Source organism: Danio rerio, chromosome 1 (assembly GCF_052040795.2).
Source record: "Danio rerio strain M-AB ecotype USA chromosome 1, GRCz13ab, whole genome shotgun sequence".
NCBI lineage: Eukaryota > Metazoa > Chordata > Actinopteri > Cypriniformes > Danionidae > Danio > Danio rerio.
The window spans coordinates 16,588,696-16,608,392 of record NC_141021.1 but is presented as its reverse complement, the minus strand read 5'-3'; the positions used below and the strand labels follow the sequence as shown (position 1 = coordinate 16,608,392).

Genomic DNA, 19,697 nt, shown 5'->3' with positions numbered 1-19,697 from the left:
ATTGACTTCCATTATAACCACATTTGATAGTGCATTAATAGACAGTCTTTTTGTTTACTCCATGTACTTCTGAGAGCTGTGAAGCACATTTTGATTTCGTCAAACATATCAAGACAAGTGCGCTAAGGTCACTCTCACACACTCACAGACATACACTTTTATTTGGTGTTTTACTCCATATAAAATACAGAAACTAAGCTTTTTTTTTTCTTTTTTTTTTGCACAGGCCTGTCTAAAGGGTTAATGATGCCTACTGATGATCAACAGTAAAAATGACAAATTTTACCTCTTCCCAACAGGGAAGAGAGAGAATTTTGAGTTTATTGTCATTTCAGCTTCTCTGGCTATGTCATGGGAAAATGACATAGCCAGACATTTTATAGATCCCACTTTTCTATAATTATAAAAATATTCTAACAATTAAAAGTCATTAACAGCAATAAATAATATACCAGGTAATGATAATAATTGTACAATTTGATAATAATTATACAATTGTAGAAGGATTCACATTTAAACATATTTCAATTAAAAGTCTCTCCAGATAAAAACGTTGTCTGAAAACACTAAAACAGTTTGGTTACTGTTGCAATATTGACATTCCTTCTCCTTTGAGTAAATGTTCATGCTTGAGTATCGAGTGTCCAATGCGACATCTTCTATAAACATCTCATCATGTCTTGAGTTAAAAAATAAATTGGATTTTCTATTTCTGGATGAATTTCAAAAAGTTCATTTTCAGAGCACTGATCTCATTCTGCTTACCATTTGTTAAAAACGTAGCCTTTTATTAGTGGCTTTATATCCAAAGGTGGGTTTTGCACTCCTTTTATCTTTCCTGTTGGGCTATTTTGGAGGCTTCGTCGGCTTGTTCATTTCCAAATAGTCCAGCATGTGCTGGGATCCAGCAGAAAACTATATTATAAAACTTTCTCTGTAGTTTGTTCACTTTGATAAAAATGTCAATAATAATGTGATGCTCCATTTTAAAAGAATTTAATGTTTGTAGACAAGATTTTGAGTAAGAAAAAAATAATAAAATTGTGTCTTCAGCATTTTCAATGTGCTCCAGAGCTAAAAATAGAGCCTTAGAGGTTGTAATGGAAGTCAATGGGTCAAAAACAGTGTACATAACATCCCCAACAGTACATAAGGGTTAAAGCAAAAAACAAAAGTGCATTTGGAACAACATGTCAGTGAGTACACTCTTTTTTTTTTATACAAGCTGCCTTAAACATCACAGAGGTGTCATGACTAACAACTTGTTTTAAAGCGTGAAGCACTGCAGCAGGCACTTTCTTCAGATGCACAGCAGAAAACAAGGTTATTGGTTTTAGTTCAGCTGTGAAACCAGTTTATGCTGACTCTGATATGCCACTTCATTTGTGCCACAGTGATAAGCGCTCATGCTTGGCTCAGAAACACTATAGCTTATGCCAGCGCTGATGTGGCTTGCAGATCAATCAAAGCACGGTACAGAAATATAAAGCTGCCTTATAAAAAATACAGAACTCAAGCAGAGTTTGAAGGAGCTGCTTTGTATGCATGTGGGGAGCAGAATCAATCATATGTGACGTCGGATTGGCTTACCAAGGGAACACGAGATCAGCAACTGTGAGCCCTGCAAGAGGAAGAACACCATCAGATATCGCTTCCTGTTGTCATGCTGTGGTCTATTACATTAATGACAAGTGCGGTTCATATGAATTTTTAAAGTGGCCCAGTTTAGCTATTTTGAAGAGTTAGTTCACACAAAAAAAAGAAAAATCTATTAATTACTCACCTTCATGTAGTTCTAATCCCCTGAAACCTGCGTTCATCTTTGGAACACAAATGTAAATATTTTAGATGAGTTCTGAGAGCTCTCTCATCCCCCATTTACAGCAATGGTCCTGAGATGTTCAAATAAAATAAAATAAAATAAATAAATAAATATAAATAAATAAACAAAAATAAATAAAAAATGAACATTTATTTATAAATATAAAAAATAAATATAAATAAATTAACAAACATATATATATAATTATAAAAAAAATGTATTCAACTTTTATAATTGTATTTTATTTTATTAAACTGATTTTACTAAAATAAATAATTAAGTTGACGCCAATAGCATAGTGGTTAAGTGCGCCGACATATAGCACCGTAGTGCTCACAGTGACTAAATTAGATTCCCAACTCGAGGTCCTTAGCCGACCCCTCCCCTCTTTCTGCTCCTAATACTTTGCGGTCTGTAACCTCCACTGTCCTTTCCAATTAAAGGTTGGAAATGATTATTAAAAAATAAATAAATAAACATAGCTTAAAAATAAAATCTAAATAAACAAATATATAAACATAAAAATTTTATTAAATACATTTTAATAAATATCAATTATATAGAAATAAACAAATACAGAAATATAACAATTTTATTATAAATAAATAGATAAAAATGCATCAGGTCAGGGTGCTAATTATTACCAGCAGAATTTCCCATAGTAAATGCACACTCTAATCTGACCAGACGAGAAAATCATACTCAAGCAAAGTTGTTTATACAGTTTTGTTTTTTTAACCACACAAAAATCGTTCATGGAAATTTTATAATCACAGTTGAACCATTGAAATCACATGTAATAATTTGACAATATTTTGGTTCCTTTTTTAGACTTTGAACATCTCAGGACCATTGCTGTATATGGGGGATAAAAGTGCTCCTGGATTTCTTCCAAAATACCTTAATTTGGGTTCCAAAAAAAGTTTCAGGGGATTGCAACGTCTAATTAAAAACACAGTTTTTATTTTTGGTAGAACTAACTCTTTAAAAGTTCCTGATTTTGCAAAACAAATTCTACAATCAGTTTCCTACAAAAAGTTTAAGTGCATTCAAGATCACGTACTTGCTTGTAAAATATTTTAATAATTTTTTTCATCACTTTGATTCTTGAAGATTTTTCCTAAGCCCCTCATTCATGAGAGTCTACTCTGCTCTGATTGGTCAGATGGTACAGTCTGTTGTGTTCGAATTTCAGCTCTGGAGACTTTCTCATTGCTCAGTGATGCCAAACGCCGGACAAGTTTTCTTTCTTGCACATCTAATCAATATACTGTATACTGAATTTGTTCTTTATAATGGAGTTATAATAGTATTTATAATAAAATTTGTGCCTTAATGGATTAGGCCATATTAAAAGAATAGTTTACACCAAAATGAAAATTACCTCATCATTTACAAGTTTCTTTTTTTCTGTTGAACACAATATAAGATATTTGACAACTGCTGGTTGCTGGGATTCTACAACTTTCATAGAGTGAAAAAAAAATACAATTTAGCCGATTTTGGGTCCCAGCAACAAGCATTTTTCAAAACATCTTCTTTTATGTTCCACAAAAGAAATAAACTATGTGTTAAGTTCAAATTTGATTCTTTTCTTTAAAGGGATAGTTCGCCAAGATTGAAAATTCTGACATCATTTACTCACACTTCCCTCATTTAATTTTGCTTACAGTTTCTTTCTCCTGTAACATTGACCACCATTTGTTTTTCTCACTATGGAAGTCAATGGTTACAGGTTACATCTTATTTTTGTGTTCAACAGAAGAAACAAACTTAAAAAGTTTGGAACCTCTTGAGGTTGAGAAAATAGTTAGTAAACTTTCTATAGTCAGTAAAAACTATCCATTTAAGCTGACAGTAACTTTGTCACACACTTTGGGCTTTAAAACTTTATAGATCATTTACACTACATTCTACCGCAGCTCCCTTATTGTAAAGAAAAAACTAAAACATTTACCATTCCAACTTTCATGCCTAAAAAACCAGTAACGTCCACCTCCGTAGTTGACAAACACCATGATGACCAGTGAAAGGCTGTGAGAAATAACAAAACAACAGAGGGGATATTATTACCCGTAAAGAGATCTGAAATGAAACCAAAGCACAAGAAAATGATGAAACTCTTTTACAAAGCAGGTCGACACAATAATACACCGAAAATGAAAATTACTGTAATTAAGCTCCAATTGTTAGGTAAGGTTACCAGTTAATGTAACCTTGCTTCAAATTTAATCATTCTATTTCGGGATAATAATAAATGAAATGCAAATTAAATTCTGACAACCAGCTCCACGGTATGTAAAATAGTAGATTCTGTGCGAGATCATTTGCACCTGAAATTTTCAATTCCCTTCTCAAGAGCATTGGACCTGAAACAATTAGCGAAAGAGCATCGTACCCACGGAAAGTATCCAAAGAACGAAGCCTCCGTCCTGTAGTGGCAGGAATTATCGATTCCGTGGAGGCATCTACCAATCTGTTTGGAGTGCCAAGCTCCTGGAGATGAAGGAAGGGAAAAAAGGGAGTGAGAAAGTCTGAATTAATGAGAGAGAAAAAAAACATAAAAATTCCTTTTCATGTCTGTAATTTTTCACACTCACCTGAAACCTGCAAAAACACTGAATCAAGTGTGGTGTCATATTTAAAACATTGCATTTTTTTTTAAGTTCAAAAAGTGAAAAATCAAGCACACAGTATTAGGGGTAGTATTATAAATGTATTAAAGCCATTTTTACCGAGTTTATCAGCCTCTCTGTCTCAACTGTTCCCCCCAAGCGAATAAGTAGATTTGTCACAGCATCCAGCCTTAAAAATGCCACAAAAACTCTGTTTTTAAAAGCTTTCAAAATAGAATGGTTACAACAAGGTGTTCTGGGGTTGTTTAAATGTCATTATTACTTGGAGTAAAAAATATTTAAAGATAGGTTTACCTTTTAACTGTGCTCCAGATTGCTGATAATGCAGCCAGAAAAGCAAACACCAGAAAAGCAAACAGAATAGCTAAAAAAAGAAAAAGAAAACAGATTTACTCAAGCTCAACTGAATTAAATAAATTATTTAACAGATTTATTTTCCCTTCGAATTACTTCATTTAATTTGAGCAATTCTTTTATGCCTCATTTGCATCATTATACAGTTAAAGTCAGAATTATTGCCCCCCTGAATTATTAGCCCTTTGTTATTTTTTACCCAATTTCTGTTTACCAGAGAGAAGATTTTTTCAACACATTTCTAAACATGATACTTTTAATAACTCATCTCTAATAACTGATTTATTTTATCTTTGTCATGATAACATTAAATAAGATTTTACTAGATATTTTTCAAGACACTTCTATAAAGCTTAAGGTGACATTTAAAAGCTTAACTAGGCTAATTAGGTTAACTAGGCAGGTTTGGGTAATCAGGCAAGTTATTCTATAACAATGGTTTGTTCTTTAGACTATTGAAAAAAATATATAGCTTAAAGGGGCTAATGATTTTGACATTAAAATGTGTTTTGTTTTTTTTTTTGTTTTTTAAACTGCTTTTATTCTAGCTGAAATAAAACAAATAAGACTTTCTCCAGAAGAATAAAAAAATTATCAAACATACAGTGAAAATTTCTTGAATCTGTTAAACATCATTTGGCAAATATTTAAAGAAAAAATAATCTGTCAGATTAAGGCAGACTAAATAATCTTTTATTATTTGTCCTATTTTATATTATACTGATCACAGGTGAATCACAAAAACTGGACACACTTAAAATTACAAGTTACACAATTTACAGGCAGTCTTAGTAATCTGTAATTGTCAGTTTCCTACATTTTAATATAACAATCATATATTATATTATAAAAGGTAATTAATTCAAGCAATATTTTGAATTTCTCCTTAACCGTCATTGCTTATGCTAACATTGAACTGGTCAGATGTTGGCAATTTTTTCATTACAAAATTTTTACTTTTTCAAGCTTGTAAGATTAAGTAAAATATCCAAATAACTATTAAACAAGTTACATGTTAGTTATGCATAGGTTCTTTAAAATAGCTCTTATGTCCAGTGTTGTGTTTGCATTTATGATTATTTTATGTACCACTGTTGTCCTGCGAGACCATTTCAATCCTCTGTATGTCCAAACATGTAGCAGAATGACAATAAAGCTTGACTTGACTTGAAATTGACTAAATCACTTTATTAAAGTTACAAACTATTTCTTACTTTAAACTCAGACAATTTCTTTTACCTCTATAATGATACCAGTTGACCACAAGTAAACAAAACCCTTAATAAAAACATGAAAAATGATCTAAACAGATCAATCATGATGTGCAGAGGTAAGGTGCACTCACGCAGGTAGCTGTTGATGGGATCTGAATCAGTGATCATTTCGCAGTTGATCTGTGACGGCTCATTCAGGTTCTTCACCCACAGAGAATAGTTCCCCTGCTCCCCAAAGTGGAAATTTACCCTGGAAAAACAAATCAATTGTCTGACAATAACGCCCTGTCTTAAAAATGGTGCCCGAGGGAAATAAACATGGTAAAGTTGTTTTTGGTGTAAAGTTGGCCTGAAACTGCTTTTGTCCTGAGTTAAATGCTCCAGTGGACTCACTTGCATTGCTGCAGCGTTGTTGTGCTGTTGATCAACATAGTCAGAGCGTGCTGTGTGCCTACGACAAATCCCACTGAAGCAGGGCTTCCAGAAGTGGGCCTTGCAGGTATCATTCCCAACGGCTGAGGCAAACACTAAGGCAGAGACAACACAAGTACATTGTCCTCTTAGAACAATAGAATTAAAAAGCTCCTATTTCACACCTTTTACGGGAGGTAAGATAAGTCTTAAGTGTCTCCAGAATGTGTCTGTAAAGTTTCAGCTCAAAATACCCATCGGATCATTTATTATACCCTGCTGAATATGTGAATTTTGGAGTTAGATTACATTGTAGCTGTTTTGTAGCATTTGCCTTTAACCTCCTAGGGCTTAGTGGCCACATACATGGACAGCACATTTTAGCTCTTAAGTGGCTATTTTAAATCCTTTTAATGTTTTATATTTTGTTATGTTAGGAGACATAGTGTCATCCTGCAACTGTTTTGCAACATATGAAGTGTCCCAAACACTATACTAACTGTCCAAAATGGGAAATGTTTTTGTTTTTATTCTCTGATAGTTAAAGCAAGTTAAATAATAGTATGTTATATACGCATTAAAAACAGTCAGGAAAAAGTGTTTTATGTAAATTCGGATCATGAGTCCACATACAGTTGAAGTCAAAATTATTAGTCCCTGTGATGGCCAGTGTGGTGGCCACACATTGAGAGTGAGGCATGCACGCACACACACACAAACACACACAAACACACACACACACACACACACACACACACACACACTCACACACACGTTACACATATTCATTTAAGATTATTTATTGGTCACAGTTTCAGTTATTGTTTATACATTTTCGTTTCATTCATATCTGATTTAAATAAGACTCATACACTTTCAGTTTCTCATTACCTTTCTTTATTATTCACAGTACATTTATTACTATTTTGGGTGCACACAAAATCAGTTATCTGTACTGTATGTTTTGTTAATTTAGTTTTCTTTTGAGTTTAAGTTACCGTGCTGCAGTGCCGACGAGGAACAGAGTTTCCGGGTGTGGTCCACCCAAGTAAAGGTCCGACGTGCCGCAAGAGGCCGTCTTTTGGTTCCGCCTGCCGATACCATTGGCTTAATGGCTTGGAGGGAGAGCTCATGTTTAGTTTAGGTTAAATAATGATTTGCCATGTTTGTTTATTCAGATTTATATTTAGTTTTGCCTTATTTATAATTTATTTAACTTTATATTTAGATTTGTATTTAGATGTTTGGCTTAGTTTATTGTATTTGTAAATTGTATGTTTTTGTCTCCCCCTTCTTGTTTAATGTGGACTAGTCCCTGTGCTATAAATGTGGTCTGTCTTGTCATTTCATGGAGTTCTGTTTTTGGTTTAGACATGATTTGTTTGGTTTGAACTCAGTTTGTTTTCCTTGTTTAGTTTATTGTTCTTTCAATTGATTTAATTATTTAATTAATTTATTTTTGAACTTTTTGTGAACCTTTTTGACTTTATTAAAAATAATTATTTTTGAAAATCTTCTTTTTTTGTATGCCCCTTACTGTACGTGCTGGCTCGGTCCCTCACAAGTGGTGTCAGAAGTGGGATTTGCCAGTAGGGGGCATAGTTTTTTTTCTCTAGTAAACTTTCTGGGCCATGAACCGAGGAGGACGAAGAGGAGCCCCAAAGGCTGTTTCAGTGGAGCAACTGGATGAAGTTGCACAAGAGCTGGGGGATGAAGAATTACAGGAGGTGAGAGAATTTGATGTGGAGACTGAATGCACTGAACCAACAATAGCTGACTTGACAGGCTTGTTGAGAGCTCACATGGCAAAAATGGAGGCTCAGGAAGCACAAAGGATTGCAGAGCTGGCCCAGCAGGAACGCCGATTCAAAGCTCTCCATCATCAGTTTGGCCTGTTGCAGCTGGAGGTGCAGGCTCGCACCACTCTTGTTCCAAATACTTTGGTAACATCTCAAGATGATTTGGATCACCTGGATGAGGGTGCTGGTCCAAGTAGGCCATTATCTCAGTCAAGTACCTGTCGGAGAGAGGGAGCTGAAGCCCGTGATACAGGTCAGTGCCCACTCAAAGAGCCTAAATTGGAAAAGTTGTCTGATGGTGATGATGTTGAGCATTTCCTAATTACCTTTGAGAGAATGGCAGCAGTTTGCCGATGGCCAAAAGAGGAGTGGGTATTTCATCTGATTCCCCTTCTGACGGGTAAGGCCCGGGCTGCTTATGTTCACATGGATGTTGATGAATCTTTGAATTATGATGAACTTAAATCTGCCGTATTAAGGAAATATGACATCAGTCGAGAAACCTACAGGCAGAGGTTTCGGTCTCTTGAAGTAGAACACCTTGAAAGCCCTAAAGAACTATATGTGAGGTTAAAAGAACTGTATGGTAAATGGATGCAGCCAAAAAGTAAGTCTATTGAAGAAATTGGTGAAGTGATCATTCTTGAACAATACTTGAGAATGTTGTCTCCAGAGCTACAGGTGTGGGTACGAGAACATGATCCACAGTCGGCTTCACAAGCGGCAACACTGGCAGATGTGTTTGTGGCAGCACGTCAGAGAAATCAGTCCTGGTGGTGGAAATCCAGCCGAGATGACCGGAGAGCAAATCCTCCACAGCAGTCTATGAGAAACTTCCCTGGTGCTGGTAAGCCTCCTGGAGGAGGGCCTGCATTTGTCAATGCTCCTAAGAATTATAGGAAAATGCCAATATGTTACCTATGTAATCAAGAAGGTCATACCAAGCCCATGTGCCCTAGAAATGTAATCAAGAATACTCACCTGTGTTATGTGCCCAGGCATCTTGCAAAGCCAGCCCCTAAAGCTGAACGCTCGCCAGCAAGCACCACTGTTGAGATTAATGGAAAGGAAATGATTGCTTTGGTTGATACCGGGAGTGATCAGACTGTGGTACACATGAAGTGCATTTCTCCAGCCCTCCTTCGCTACACCAACCTGAAGGCTGTCCGCTGTGTGCATGGTGACGAAAAGCTACTACCCACCGCAGAGGTCTATCTGAAGGTGAGAGGTCAGACTTACTTCTTGGAGGTCGGTGTAGCTGACAACCTACCTTTCCCTGTAGTCTTGGGGCATGACCTGCCAGTACTGTGGGACTTATTGCAGCCACCATCCACCTGTAACATGGTTGTTACTCGAGCCCAGAGCCATATGAGAGACGAAAGTAAAGAGTTGCTTGCTACGCTACCATTCTTTGATGCAGAAATCGATGGCTCAACTAAACCTAGGAAATCCAGACGACAGAAACGGTTTGAGAAAATCCAATATAATGCTTCCGTAATGCCTGTTGATAAGTTTGCTGAATTCTCACCCAAATTTAAGCTGCCGGTCAACATTGTGCAGATGCAACAAGAGGATGCCAGTCTTGTTCCTTATCTGGAGAGAGCAAAGCAGGAGGATGGAAAAACTGTTGATGGAGAGACAAAGGAAAGATTTTGTATGTACCAGGGTCTACTATATCGTCAGATGGGAAAAGTGACACAACTGGTGGTACCACAGTGTGTCCGTGAAGTTATCCTTACTCTGGGTCACTCGATTCCTTGGGCTGGCCACCTGGGGAAACGTAAAACCATCGCCCGGATCAGAAAACACTTCTATTGGCCTGGTCTGAACTCAGAAGTAGCCCAGTACTGTAAAACCTGCCCTGAATGTCAAAAAGTGTCCTCTGACTGCCCAAGGCGGGTCCCTCTCCAACCACTGCCACTCATAGGCACTCCATTTGAAAGACTGGGAATGGACATCGTTGGACCAGTGGAGAAAAGTCGTTCGGGTAACCGATTTATGCTTGTAGTGACTGACTATGCCACTAGGTATCCTGAAGTGTTTCCCTTAAGGTCAGTTAAGGCCAAGTACGTGGCTACCTGTCTAGTGCAACTGTTCTCCAGAGTTGGCTTTCCAAGTGAAATTCTAACAGATCAAGGGACTAATTTTATGTCGAATCTTCTGAAGCAGGTCTATAGGTTGCTGGGCATCAAGAGTTTGAGAACCACTCCTTATCATCCCCAGACAGATGGGTTAACCGAAAGATTTAACCAGACGTTAAAGCAGATGCTACGCAAGTTTGTTGGTGAGTCTGGCACTGATTGGGATCAATGGCTCCCATATCTTCTGTTTGCCTACAGGGAAGTGCCACAAGCCTCCACTGGATTTTCCCCGTTTGAGTTGCTTTATGGTCATGAAGTCAAAGGTCCCTTAGCATTACTCCGAGAAGTTTGGGAGGGAAACCCACAGAGAAATGATGAAACTAATGTGGCATCCTATGTGATTCAGATGAGGGAACGTTTGCAAAAGATGTCGGCACTAGCTCAGTCTCATTTGGCAGAAGCTCAAACACGACAGAAAACCTGGTACGATCAATCCGCTCGGGAGCGGCAGTTTGAGCCCGGTCAGAAGGTACTTGTGATGTTGCCCAGTCATGAAAGTAAGCTGCTTGCAAAATGGCAGGGGCCGTATGAAATTAAAAGGAAACTAGGTCCTACCACCTATGAAGTTGCTCTATCTGACCATGCTCATTCTACACGTACTCTGCATATAAATTTGCTTAAAGAATGGTTTCCTCGTCCTCCTGAATCTAGCCACAGCTTGATGATCCGGCAAGTCAAAGAAGAGGATGATTCTGAAGTATTTCTGCCTCAGTCAGCTCTAGGAGATGTGGATCTGAGTCACCTGTCCTCACAGCAACAGCATGAGGTGAGAGAAATTTGTTTACCAGAAGTCTTCTCAGAATACCCTGGCTTTACCACCTTGATTGAACATAATATTGAGTTGAAACCCGATGCTGTAGTTCGAAGAATGAGTTACAGGGTCCCTGAACGTCTCCAAGAAGCGCTGAAAGAGGAGGTGGATCTGATGCTGAGGCTGGGAATTATAGAACCCTCTAAAAGCGAATGGTGCCACCCTGTGGTCCTTGTTCCGAAAAAGGATGGGTCAATAAGGTTTTGTATAGACTTTCGTTACCTCAACTCCGTGACCAAGTTTGATGCTTACCCTACTCCACGAATCAGTGATCTCACTGATCGACTGGGCACCTCAAAGTTTCTAACCACCATTGATCTTTCAAAAGGTTATTGGCAGATTCCGTTGACTTCACAGTCCAGAGAACTCACTGCGTTTAAAACACCCTGGGGCCTATTCCATTTTAAGGTTCTAGCCTTTGGACTGCATGGGGCACCGGCCAGCTTCCAAAGACTAATGGACCAGGTACTGCGAGGACTACCATTTACAGCTGCTTATCTGGATGATATTGTGGTGTACAGTGACACATGGCAGCAACATCTGCAGCATCTCCAGGAAGTTCTGCAACGCCTTCAGGCAGCCGGCCTGACAGTTAACCCCCAAAAGTGTACCATTGCAAACGCAGAGACAGAGTACTTGGGGTTTGTTATTGGTAAAGGGGTGCTCCGACCCCAGGTGGAGAAGGTACGGGCCATTGAAAAGTGTCCACAGCCACAAACCCGTAAGGAGTTAAGGTCCTTTTTGGGTATGGCTGGGTTTTATCACAGATTTATTCCCAACTTTTCTGGGCGGGCTGCAGTATTGACTGACATGGTTGGTTCAAGGAGTCCCAATCAGCTGAAGTGGACCCAAGAAACTGTTGCAGCTTTCCAAGATCTCAGAAAGGCCTTGAGTAAAGATTCTGTCTTGCATAACCCTGATTTCCACCAACCCTTTGTTTTGCAAACTGATGCTTCAGATCGAGGCCTGGGAGCTGTATTGCTGCAGGGCAGCAGTGACACTCGACGCCCAGTGGCCTTCCTGAGTCGAAAGCTCTTCCCCAGGGAAGTTCGCTACTCTATTGTGGAAAAGGAATGCTTGGCTGTGAAGTGGGCCTTGGACTCTTTAAAGTATTATCTGCTAGGCCGGGAGTTTACACTGGAGACTGATCATAAAGCTCTACAATGGCTTCAAGAAATGAAAGATACCAACAGTCGTATTACCCGCTGGTACCTGGCCATGCAGCCCTTCCGGTTTATTATCAGACATGTCCCTGGCAAAGAAAACCTTACAGCTGACTACTTGTCCCGATGTGCCAGTGACATTCCCGAAGGGAGGGAGTATGTGATGGCCAGTGTGGTGGCCACACATTGAGAGTGAGGCATGCACGCACACACACACACACACACACACACACACACACACACTCACACACACGTTACACATATTCATTTAAGATTATTTATTGGTCACAGTTTCAGTTATTGTTTATACATTTTCGTTTCATTCATATCTGATTTAAATAAGACTCATACACTTTCAGTTTCTCATTACCTTTCTTTATTATTCACAGTACATTTATTACTATTTTGGGTGCACACAAAATCAGTTATCTGTACTGTATGTTTTGTTAATTTAGTTTTCTTTTGAGTTTAAGTTACCGTGCTGCAGTGCCGACGAGGAACAGAGTTTCCGGGTGTGGTCCACCCAAGTAAAGGTCCGACGTGCCGCAAGAGGCCGTCTTTTGGTTCCGCCTGCCGATACCATTGGCTTAATGGCTTGGAGGGAGAGCTCATGTTTAGTTTAGGTTAAATAATGATTTGCCATGTTTGTTTATTCAGATTTATATTTAGTTTTGCCTTATTTATAATTTATTTAACTTTATATTTAGATTTGTATTTAGATGTTTGGCTTAGTTTATTGTATTTGTAAATTGTATGTTTTTGTCTCCCCCTTCTTGTTTAATGTGGACTAGTCCCTGTGCTATAAATGTGGTCTGTCTTGTCATTTCATGGAGTTCTGTTTTTGGTTTAGACATGATTTGTTTGGTTTGAACTCAGTTTGTTTTCCTTGTTTAGTTTATTGTTCTTTCAATTGATTTAATTAATTTATTTTTGAACTTTTTGTGAACCTTTTTGACTTTATTAAAAATAATTATTTTTGAAAATCTTCTTTTTTTGTATGCCCCTTACTGTACGTGCTGGCTCGGTCCCTCACAGTCCCCCTGAATTATTCACCCCGTTTATTTTTTCCTCAATTTCTGTTTAACAGAGTAGTTTTAATAACTCATCTCTAATAACTGATTTATTTTATCTTTGCCATGATGACAGTAAATAATATTTTACTAGATATTTTTCAAGACACTTCTATACAGCTTAAAGTGACATTTAAAGGCTTAACTAGGGTAATTAGGTTAACTAGGCAGGTTAGGGTAATTAGGCAAGTTATTGTATAATGATGGTTTGTTCTGTAGACTATCGGAAAACAAGTTAGCTTAAAGAGGCTAATAATTTTGTCCTTAAAATGTTTTTAAAAAAAATAAAAACTGCTTTTATTTTAGCCAAAATAAAACAAATAAGACTTTATCCAGAAGAAAAAATATTATCAGACATACTGTGAAAATTTCTTTGCTCTGTTAAAAATAGTTTGGGAAATATTTTAAAAAGAAAAAAAATAAAATCAAAAGGGGGCCAATAATTCTGACTCCAACTGTATATAGACATAGTTTTTTTCTCCAAACTTACATCATATCAAAAGATTATACTTAGGTTTTACTCTTTTTAGGTTCCAATAAGCAAATGAGCTTTATTAAAAACATGCACTTTTTTAAAATCATTTAAACGTGTAAAACTCATTCTTGAGGTACAGCTGATCACAGAGAGTTGGAACAGATCTTTTAATCCCAGTTTCTTTGTAAATCCTGTTCTGTAGACAGGTTTATATGCGTTATTACGGAGACAAATTAATATGCTTCTGTCAATCAATCTGATGGGCAAAGAAAACCACACACCTACATTATGTTGCGGTGGGCCTTAAAATGACAGGGATTTAAATCCTATTTTAACATTAGGAACTGTTAAAAAAAGAGACTTTATAAAGACAACATAAATGCTTTTGTGTGTTAGTTTAGTGTTAGTTTACCCAAAAATTATAATTTTGTTATTAATTACCCACCCTAATGTCATTCCAAATAACTTTGTTTGTTTGGATCACAAATAAGATTGCTTGTAAAATTCGAGAGCTTTTTCAATCTCCATAGACAGCATATGCCTCAACTTGTTCAAAGTTCAGAAAAATAGCAAAATATATCCTCAAAACAAATCTATGCCTTCAGTAGTTCAATCAAAATTTTATCAACTACGAGAATCCTTTTGTGTATGAATAAACAGTAATAACAAATGTATTTATTAATTTTGTTTTTTAACAGTTTCTTCTCTTCAGTGTCAGTAAAGGGTGCACATTCACACCTAGGGGGGCTACATGTCACTGCATGAGCAATATGTTGACACTAAGGACAAAAGGCTTGCTATTTTAGAAAATGCCCTTATTTTTGCTTTATGTGGACACAAAAGTATTCTCATAATACTCCAACTGAACCACTAAAGGCAAATGGTGTGTTTTTGGCATTTTTCTAAACTTTGAACGTCTTGTGACCATTGCTGTCTATGGAGAATGAGGGAGCTCTCAGATGTTATCTTACATTTTAGTCTGAAGACACAGGTTTGGAATGACATGAGGTTGAGTAATTAATGGGTTTGCTTTTGGGGTGAACTAACACTTTAAGCAGCATCATGATGTGTTAAACTGATAATTTTCTTTGCAGCTGCAATATATTGTCTTACATATATAATATATGATACGAATCTTCATTTGAACTCTGTTTACCAAAACAAAGCCAGCCCAAACAACGTGGACAACTAACTCAATTTTAAACTTTTTGAAACTCCTCTAGAACTAAAATAACAACTATAAAATACATTTATACATACCAATACAAGATGACATTGTTTATCACAGGTATGAGTTGTAGTTTTTGTCATTTAAATGCTCATTTTCTTTAAAGCAAGATGGATTCTTATTTGGTATCAATGTATTTATCATTAATCTGCTTAGCATTTGCTCATTGTAGTGATATAGTTGTTCTATATTATTATAGATATGGTCTGAAATAAATATTCTTTTAAACACATCTTCTTTATTGCTACAGTTATCATCCTTGGTTTGAACCACCAAGAGTTAATTAAAATGCTAGATTTGGCATTGCATTCCATCTCTGACTGCATACTGTACATTCGAAAAAAGCTTTACACGTTGTAATTTATAAATAGTGATTTATTACGGTGTATTACTATTTAATAAGCATGACACATCAAATATGGCAAATCTAGAAGGTTTAACTTAATAATGCAATAATGAATAACTTATTTGAGCTTCGTTTGCCACACTGATGATAAATTAAAACACTTTAAGCTGTCATTTTTCACCTACGCAAGAAAATAATTATCTCAATCATTATTGACAATGTTATGCCCACACAAAATACTGTTAAATGCCTAGTATGTTTAATGTTGTCTTCTAAAAAAATTAAAAAGCCAAAACATCAATATCCCATACCTGATAACAGTGATCAGAAAGCACATAAAGCACCATCTCCTCCTCGACCTCATTGATAACCGAAAGAGCCGCTTCATCCATCTTCAGCACAGAAGTCTTGCGGTGAGGGCGAGAAGCTGTAAAGAGGCCACTAGATCATCAATTATTAATTATAAACAACTTTGCTTTACAAAAAGACAATTTAACTTGTGTGTTCAAAGACTGAAGTTAAAAGCACCTCAAAAGTAACCCTAATAAATAGCTTCTGAATGCCTAAAAATGCCATCTAAGAAGGCAACTCACTTGATTTTGTGACAAATCCTCTTACATTTTCCTTAGGAATAAAATAATAAAAACATCTAACAGCAATTCTGAAATATACTCACCGCTCTGTAGAGCTCGACTGAAGTATGTATAATTAAATTCAGCCTAAATGTATATCTCTTAATGGAAGTAAATGGTCAGCTGCTTTGGTGCTCTCTACTACTGCAGATTTACAATGGTGACTCTGTCCCTCCTGCGGTCACATGCCTGCACTAATCTGCCTCACAAGAAACATCATAAAAAACTGCCCAGATCTCCAAACGAGGGAAATTTGAATCACTCAGACCTCCTAATGTTGTTATAATTGCGGTCACTGTATGCGTAAGAGCATCATGTACTGGTGGCTACTATACACTGTATGCTAACAAGAAACTAAGATAACGTTAACGTAATTAAATATAAACACGTCTTTCACACAGAAAATGTCTACAATATGTCATTTAGATGTCGTATAACGTTATATAGTTTAAACAAAATATACAACGAGGTGAATAACAATAACATTAACGCGAACACGTTTTGTTTTACGTAAAGACAGTTAGCATAGGCTAAAAACAGCTAATTGTTGCTATATAATGGCTAACATAATTAGGTATAACGAAACAAAAAGGAAGCATAACATTAAGAAATGTGTTTGATATAATGTTGATTAGACAAAATAAAACTGTTGTTACGGAATGTGACACTCACAGGCAGGTCGATCTGTCATATGAGCTGCACATATTGCTATCAAAAACACAATCACAGCACAAATGGTCCATCTGTTCTCCCTTTCAGATGCCATAGCATCAGATCTCGCTGCCTCCTCCTTTCGATCCTTTCTTGATGTACAGATTTTCCCTTTTTTCATAACAACATACTTCCGATTCCTCCTAGCACAAGTAGTGGAAGAGAGGAGGGTCAAAGTACACACAGGCTTTTCATAGGAAGTGATTCAAAAACAGTCGCTGCGTATTTACGCAGCATTTATGTATCATATAGGATTTTGTTACTCTTTTGTTAATGAGAAGCTCATTAAAAAATAAAAACGTAACGTAAAGGTGGGCAGCTCACTAAGTTAGATTTAAAGCTACAATACTTCAGAACCAGATGAAAAACAATAAATGTGTATTACTATTTATTTATTTTTATTAATTTGCTAAACAACGAATTAGCCGGATACAAATTGGTAGTTTAAAACACTTGTCATGTTACAATATCCGTAGATGTGGCTATGAGGATAAAACGTATTATAAAATTCATTCCTTCATTAATTTACTTTTCGCTTTAGTCCTTTTATTTATTTGGGGTCGCCAAAGCAGAATGAACCGCCAACTTATCCTGCCCTTCCAGCTGCAACCCATCACTGGGAAACATTCATACACACTTAATCAGACACACTCATAAATTACCAATTTAGCTTACCCAATTCACGTACAGCTCATGTCCTTGAACTGTGGGGGAAACCAGAGCACCCGGAGAAAACCCACGCAAACACGGGGAGAACATGCAAACTCCACATAGAAATGCCAATTGGCTCAGCCGAGGCTCGAACCAGCGACCTTCTTGCTGTGTGAGGCGATAGTGCTACCCACTGCGCCACCATGACTATTATAAAATTATTATTAATAATATATTGCAGGTTGAACAACAAAAAAAATTAGGATAAAATGAAGAAAATATATTCTACATATATAAAAAATAAGCATATCTGAGATGGCACAATTAAGTTTTCAAGCAAAATAATACACAAATAACAATTATTGTTGATTTATGATTTATTTTTCCAGTGCCTGAACATGAAATCTTAAATGTTTATTTATCTTTCAAGAATATACCTGGAAACACATTTTTTCTCTCTTTTTGTTTATATTTTTTGCTTGCTTAATTTAATAAAAATGTATTAAATAGTGTCTAGGTAGGCAGCTCACTGGGTTTTGAAACACAGCCATGTTGTCAAGATGCATCTCCAAATCAGATGCACAGCTTAAAAGGAATTTTAAAGTTAAAATAATAATAAGTAAATAAATAGAAAGTTTGCTGAAAATGAAGACAGGTTAAATGCTACCATGGTACAGTATGTACACTGTAAAAACCCAAAAGTTAAGGTAACTCAAACCATTTGAAGAAACCAATTTGAACAAACCATTTTTTCAAAAACTAATCCTAATGTACTGTGAACTTAATCCATTTGAGTAAACGAAGCAAGTTGAGCACAGTAAAACCCAATAACTGAAGAGAACTCAAACCAACTGAGTACTGTATTACCCAATAAGGCAATTCAAACTGTTTGAGGAAACTGATTGCTTAAACCATTTGAGGAAAAAAAAATCTATGAGTACTGTGAACTTACTCCATTTAAGTTGATGTAATAAGGTATTTAACTCAACACTGAGCTCAAAACTCTTTTCAAATGAGTATAATTAACTTTCAGTAAATTTTAAGTAACCAACTGAAAGTTTCCTGGAAATTAAATCTTAAATGTTAATTCGTCTTTAAAGGATATTTCTGAAAAGGCTTGTTTTATTGATTGATGGACTGATGAATTGATTTTCAAAATCTACATATACGACTAAGGCTAATTAGCCCTATAAGGCTAATTCAAGACACAAAGTAAAAAAAAAAAAAGTTACTATAAAAGTTATTAATAAATAAAATTTAAACAAAAGAGAACGTGTAAAACCATGATCATGCATCACTTCACACGCTGCAGTTATTAAAGCAAAATAACAAGTATGTAAGTAATACAAGTATAATCATGCTAGTATTGACTTTTCTGTACCTGAGCAATAAATAATCACAAATACTTAAATGCCAAAAAAATTATTCTTTCAAGAATATTGTTTTTTTTTTTTTTTTATTCACGTATTTTCTCATTGATTAACCGTATACATTTACTGGCCACTTTATTAGGTACACATGTCCAACTGCTCGTTAACGCAAATTTTTAATCAGCCAATCAGCATTTAGGCATGTAGACATGGTCAAGATGATCAGCTGCAGTTGAAACCGAGCATCAAAATGGGGAAGAAAGGTGATTTAAGTGACTTTGAATGTGGCATGGTTATTGGTGCTAGACGGGCTAGCATTTTCAGATGATCTAATGGGATTTTATGCACCACTATCTCTAGGGTTTACAGAGAAGGGTCCGAAAAAGGGAAAATATCCAGTCAGTGACAGTTCCGTGGGCACAAATGCCTTGTTGATGCCAGAGGTCAGAGGAGAATGGCCAGACTGGTTTGAGCTAATGGAAAGGCAACAGTAACTCAAATAACCAAAAGATGCAAAAATGCAAAAGAGCATCTCTGAATGCACAACATGTCTAACCTTCAGGCAGATGGGCTTCAGCAGCAGAAGACCACCGGGTGCAACTCCTGTCAGGTAAGAACAGGAAACTGGCTACATTTTGCACAGGCTCACCAATATTGGACAAAATCTGCAGCAACTTGTTGAATCTATGCCACGAAGGATTAGGGAAGTTCTGAAGGCAAAAGTGGGTCCAACCACGCACTAGTAAGGTTAACCTAATAAAGTGGCCAGGAAGTGTATTTTATCATTGACAATTCTTGAAGCAAAAGAAGAATTACATAAAGTGAAGAGATGTGCCACAAAAGAAGAACTGCATAAAGTGAGA

At 36.5% G+C, this 19,697-nt stretch overlaps 1 protein-coding gene across 4 annotated transcripts in view; it reads right to left on the bottom strand.

The window, feature by feature from the left end:
• Positions 1 to 16,979, bottom strand: part of hgsnat (heparan-alpha-glucosaminide N-acetyltransferase) — a 38,654-nt gene extending 21,675 nt beyond the window's left edge. For 2 of the 4 annotated variants that reach the window (XR_015476446.1, XM_087237022.1), the window contains exons 1-9: positions 16,147 to 16,261; positions 15,782 to 15,897; positions 6,420 to 6,553; positions 6,158 to 6,276; positions 4,753 to 4,822; positions 4,558 to 4,627; positions 4,221 to 4,318; positions 3,780 to 3,856; positions 1,591 to 1,621 (exon numbers count right to left, since the gene is read on the bottom strand). Coding sequence is in view for 3 of the 4 variants with exons in the window: in XM_087237022.1 (XP_087093148.1) it covers positions 1,591 to 1,621; positions 3,780 to 3,856; positions 4,221 to 4,318; positions 4,558 to 4,627; positions 4,753 to 4,822; positions 6,158 to 6,276; positions 6,420 to 6,553; positions 15,782 to 15,862 (680 nt within the window). In the remaining variant the exon portion in view is untranslated. Of the gene's footprint in view, positions 1 to 1,590; positions 1,622 to 3,779; positions 3,857 to 4,220; positions 4,319 to 4,557; positions 4,628 to 4,752; positions 4,823 to 6,157; positions 6,277 to 6,419; positions 6,554 to 15,781; positions 15,898 to 16,146; positions 16,262 to 16,774 lie in introns of those variants that run through there. The other 2 variants (XM_087237020.1, XM_087237021.1) reach the window with 1 other exon arrangement.
• Between the last annotated feature and the right edge of the window lie 2,718 nt (positions 16,980 to 19,697).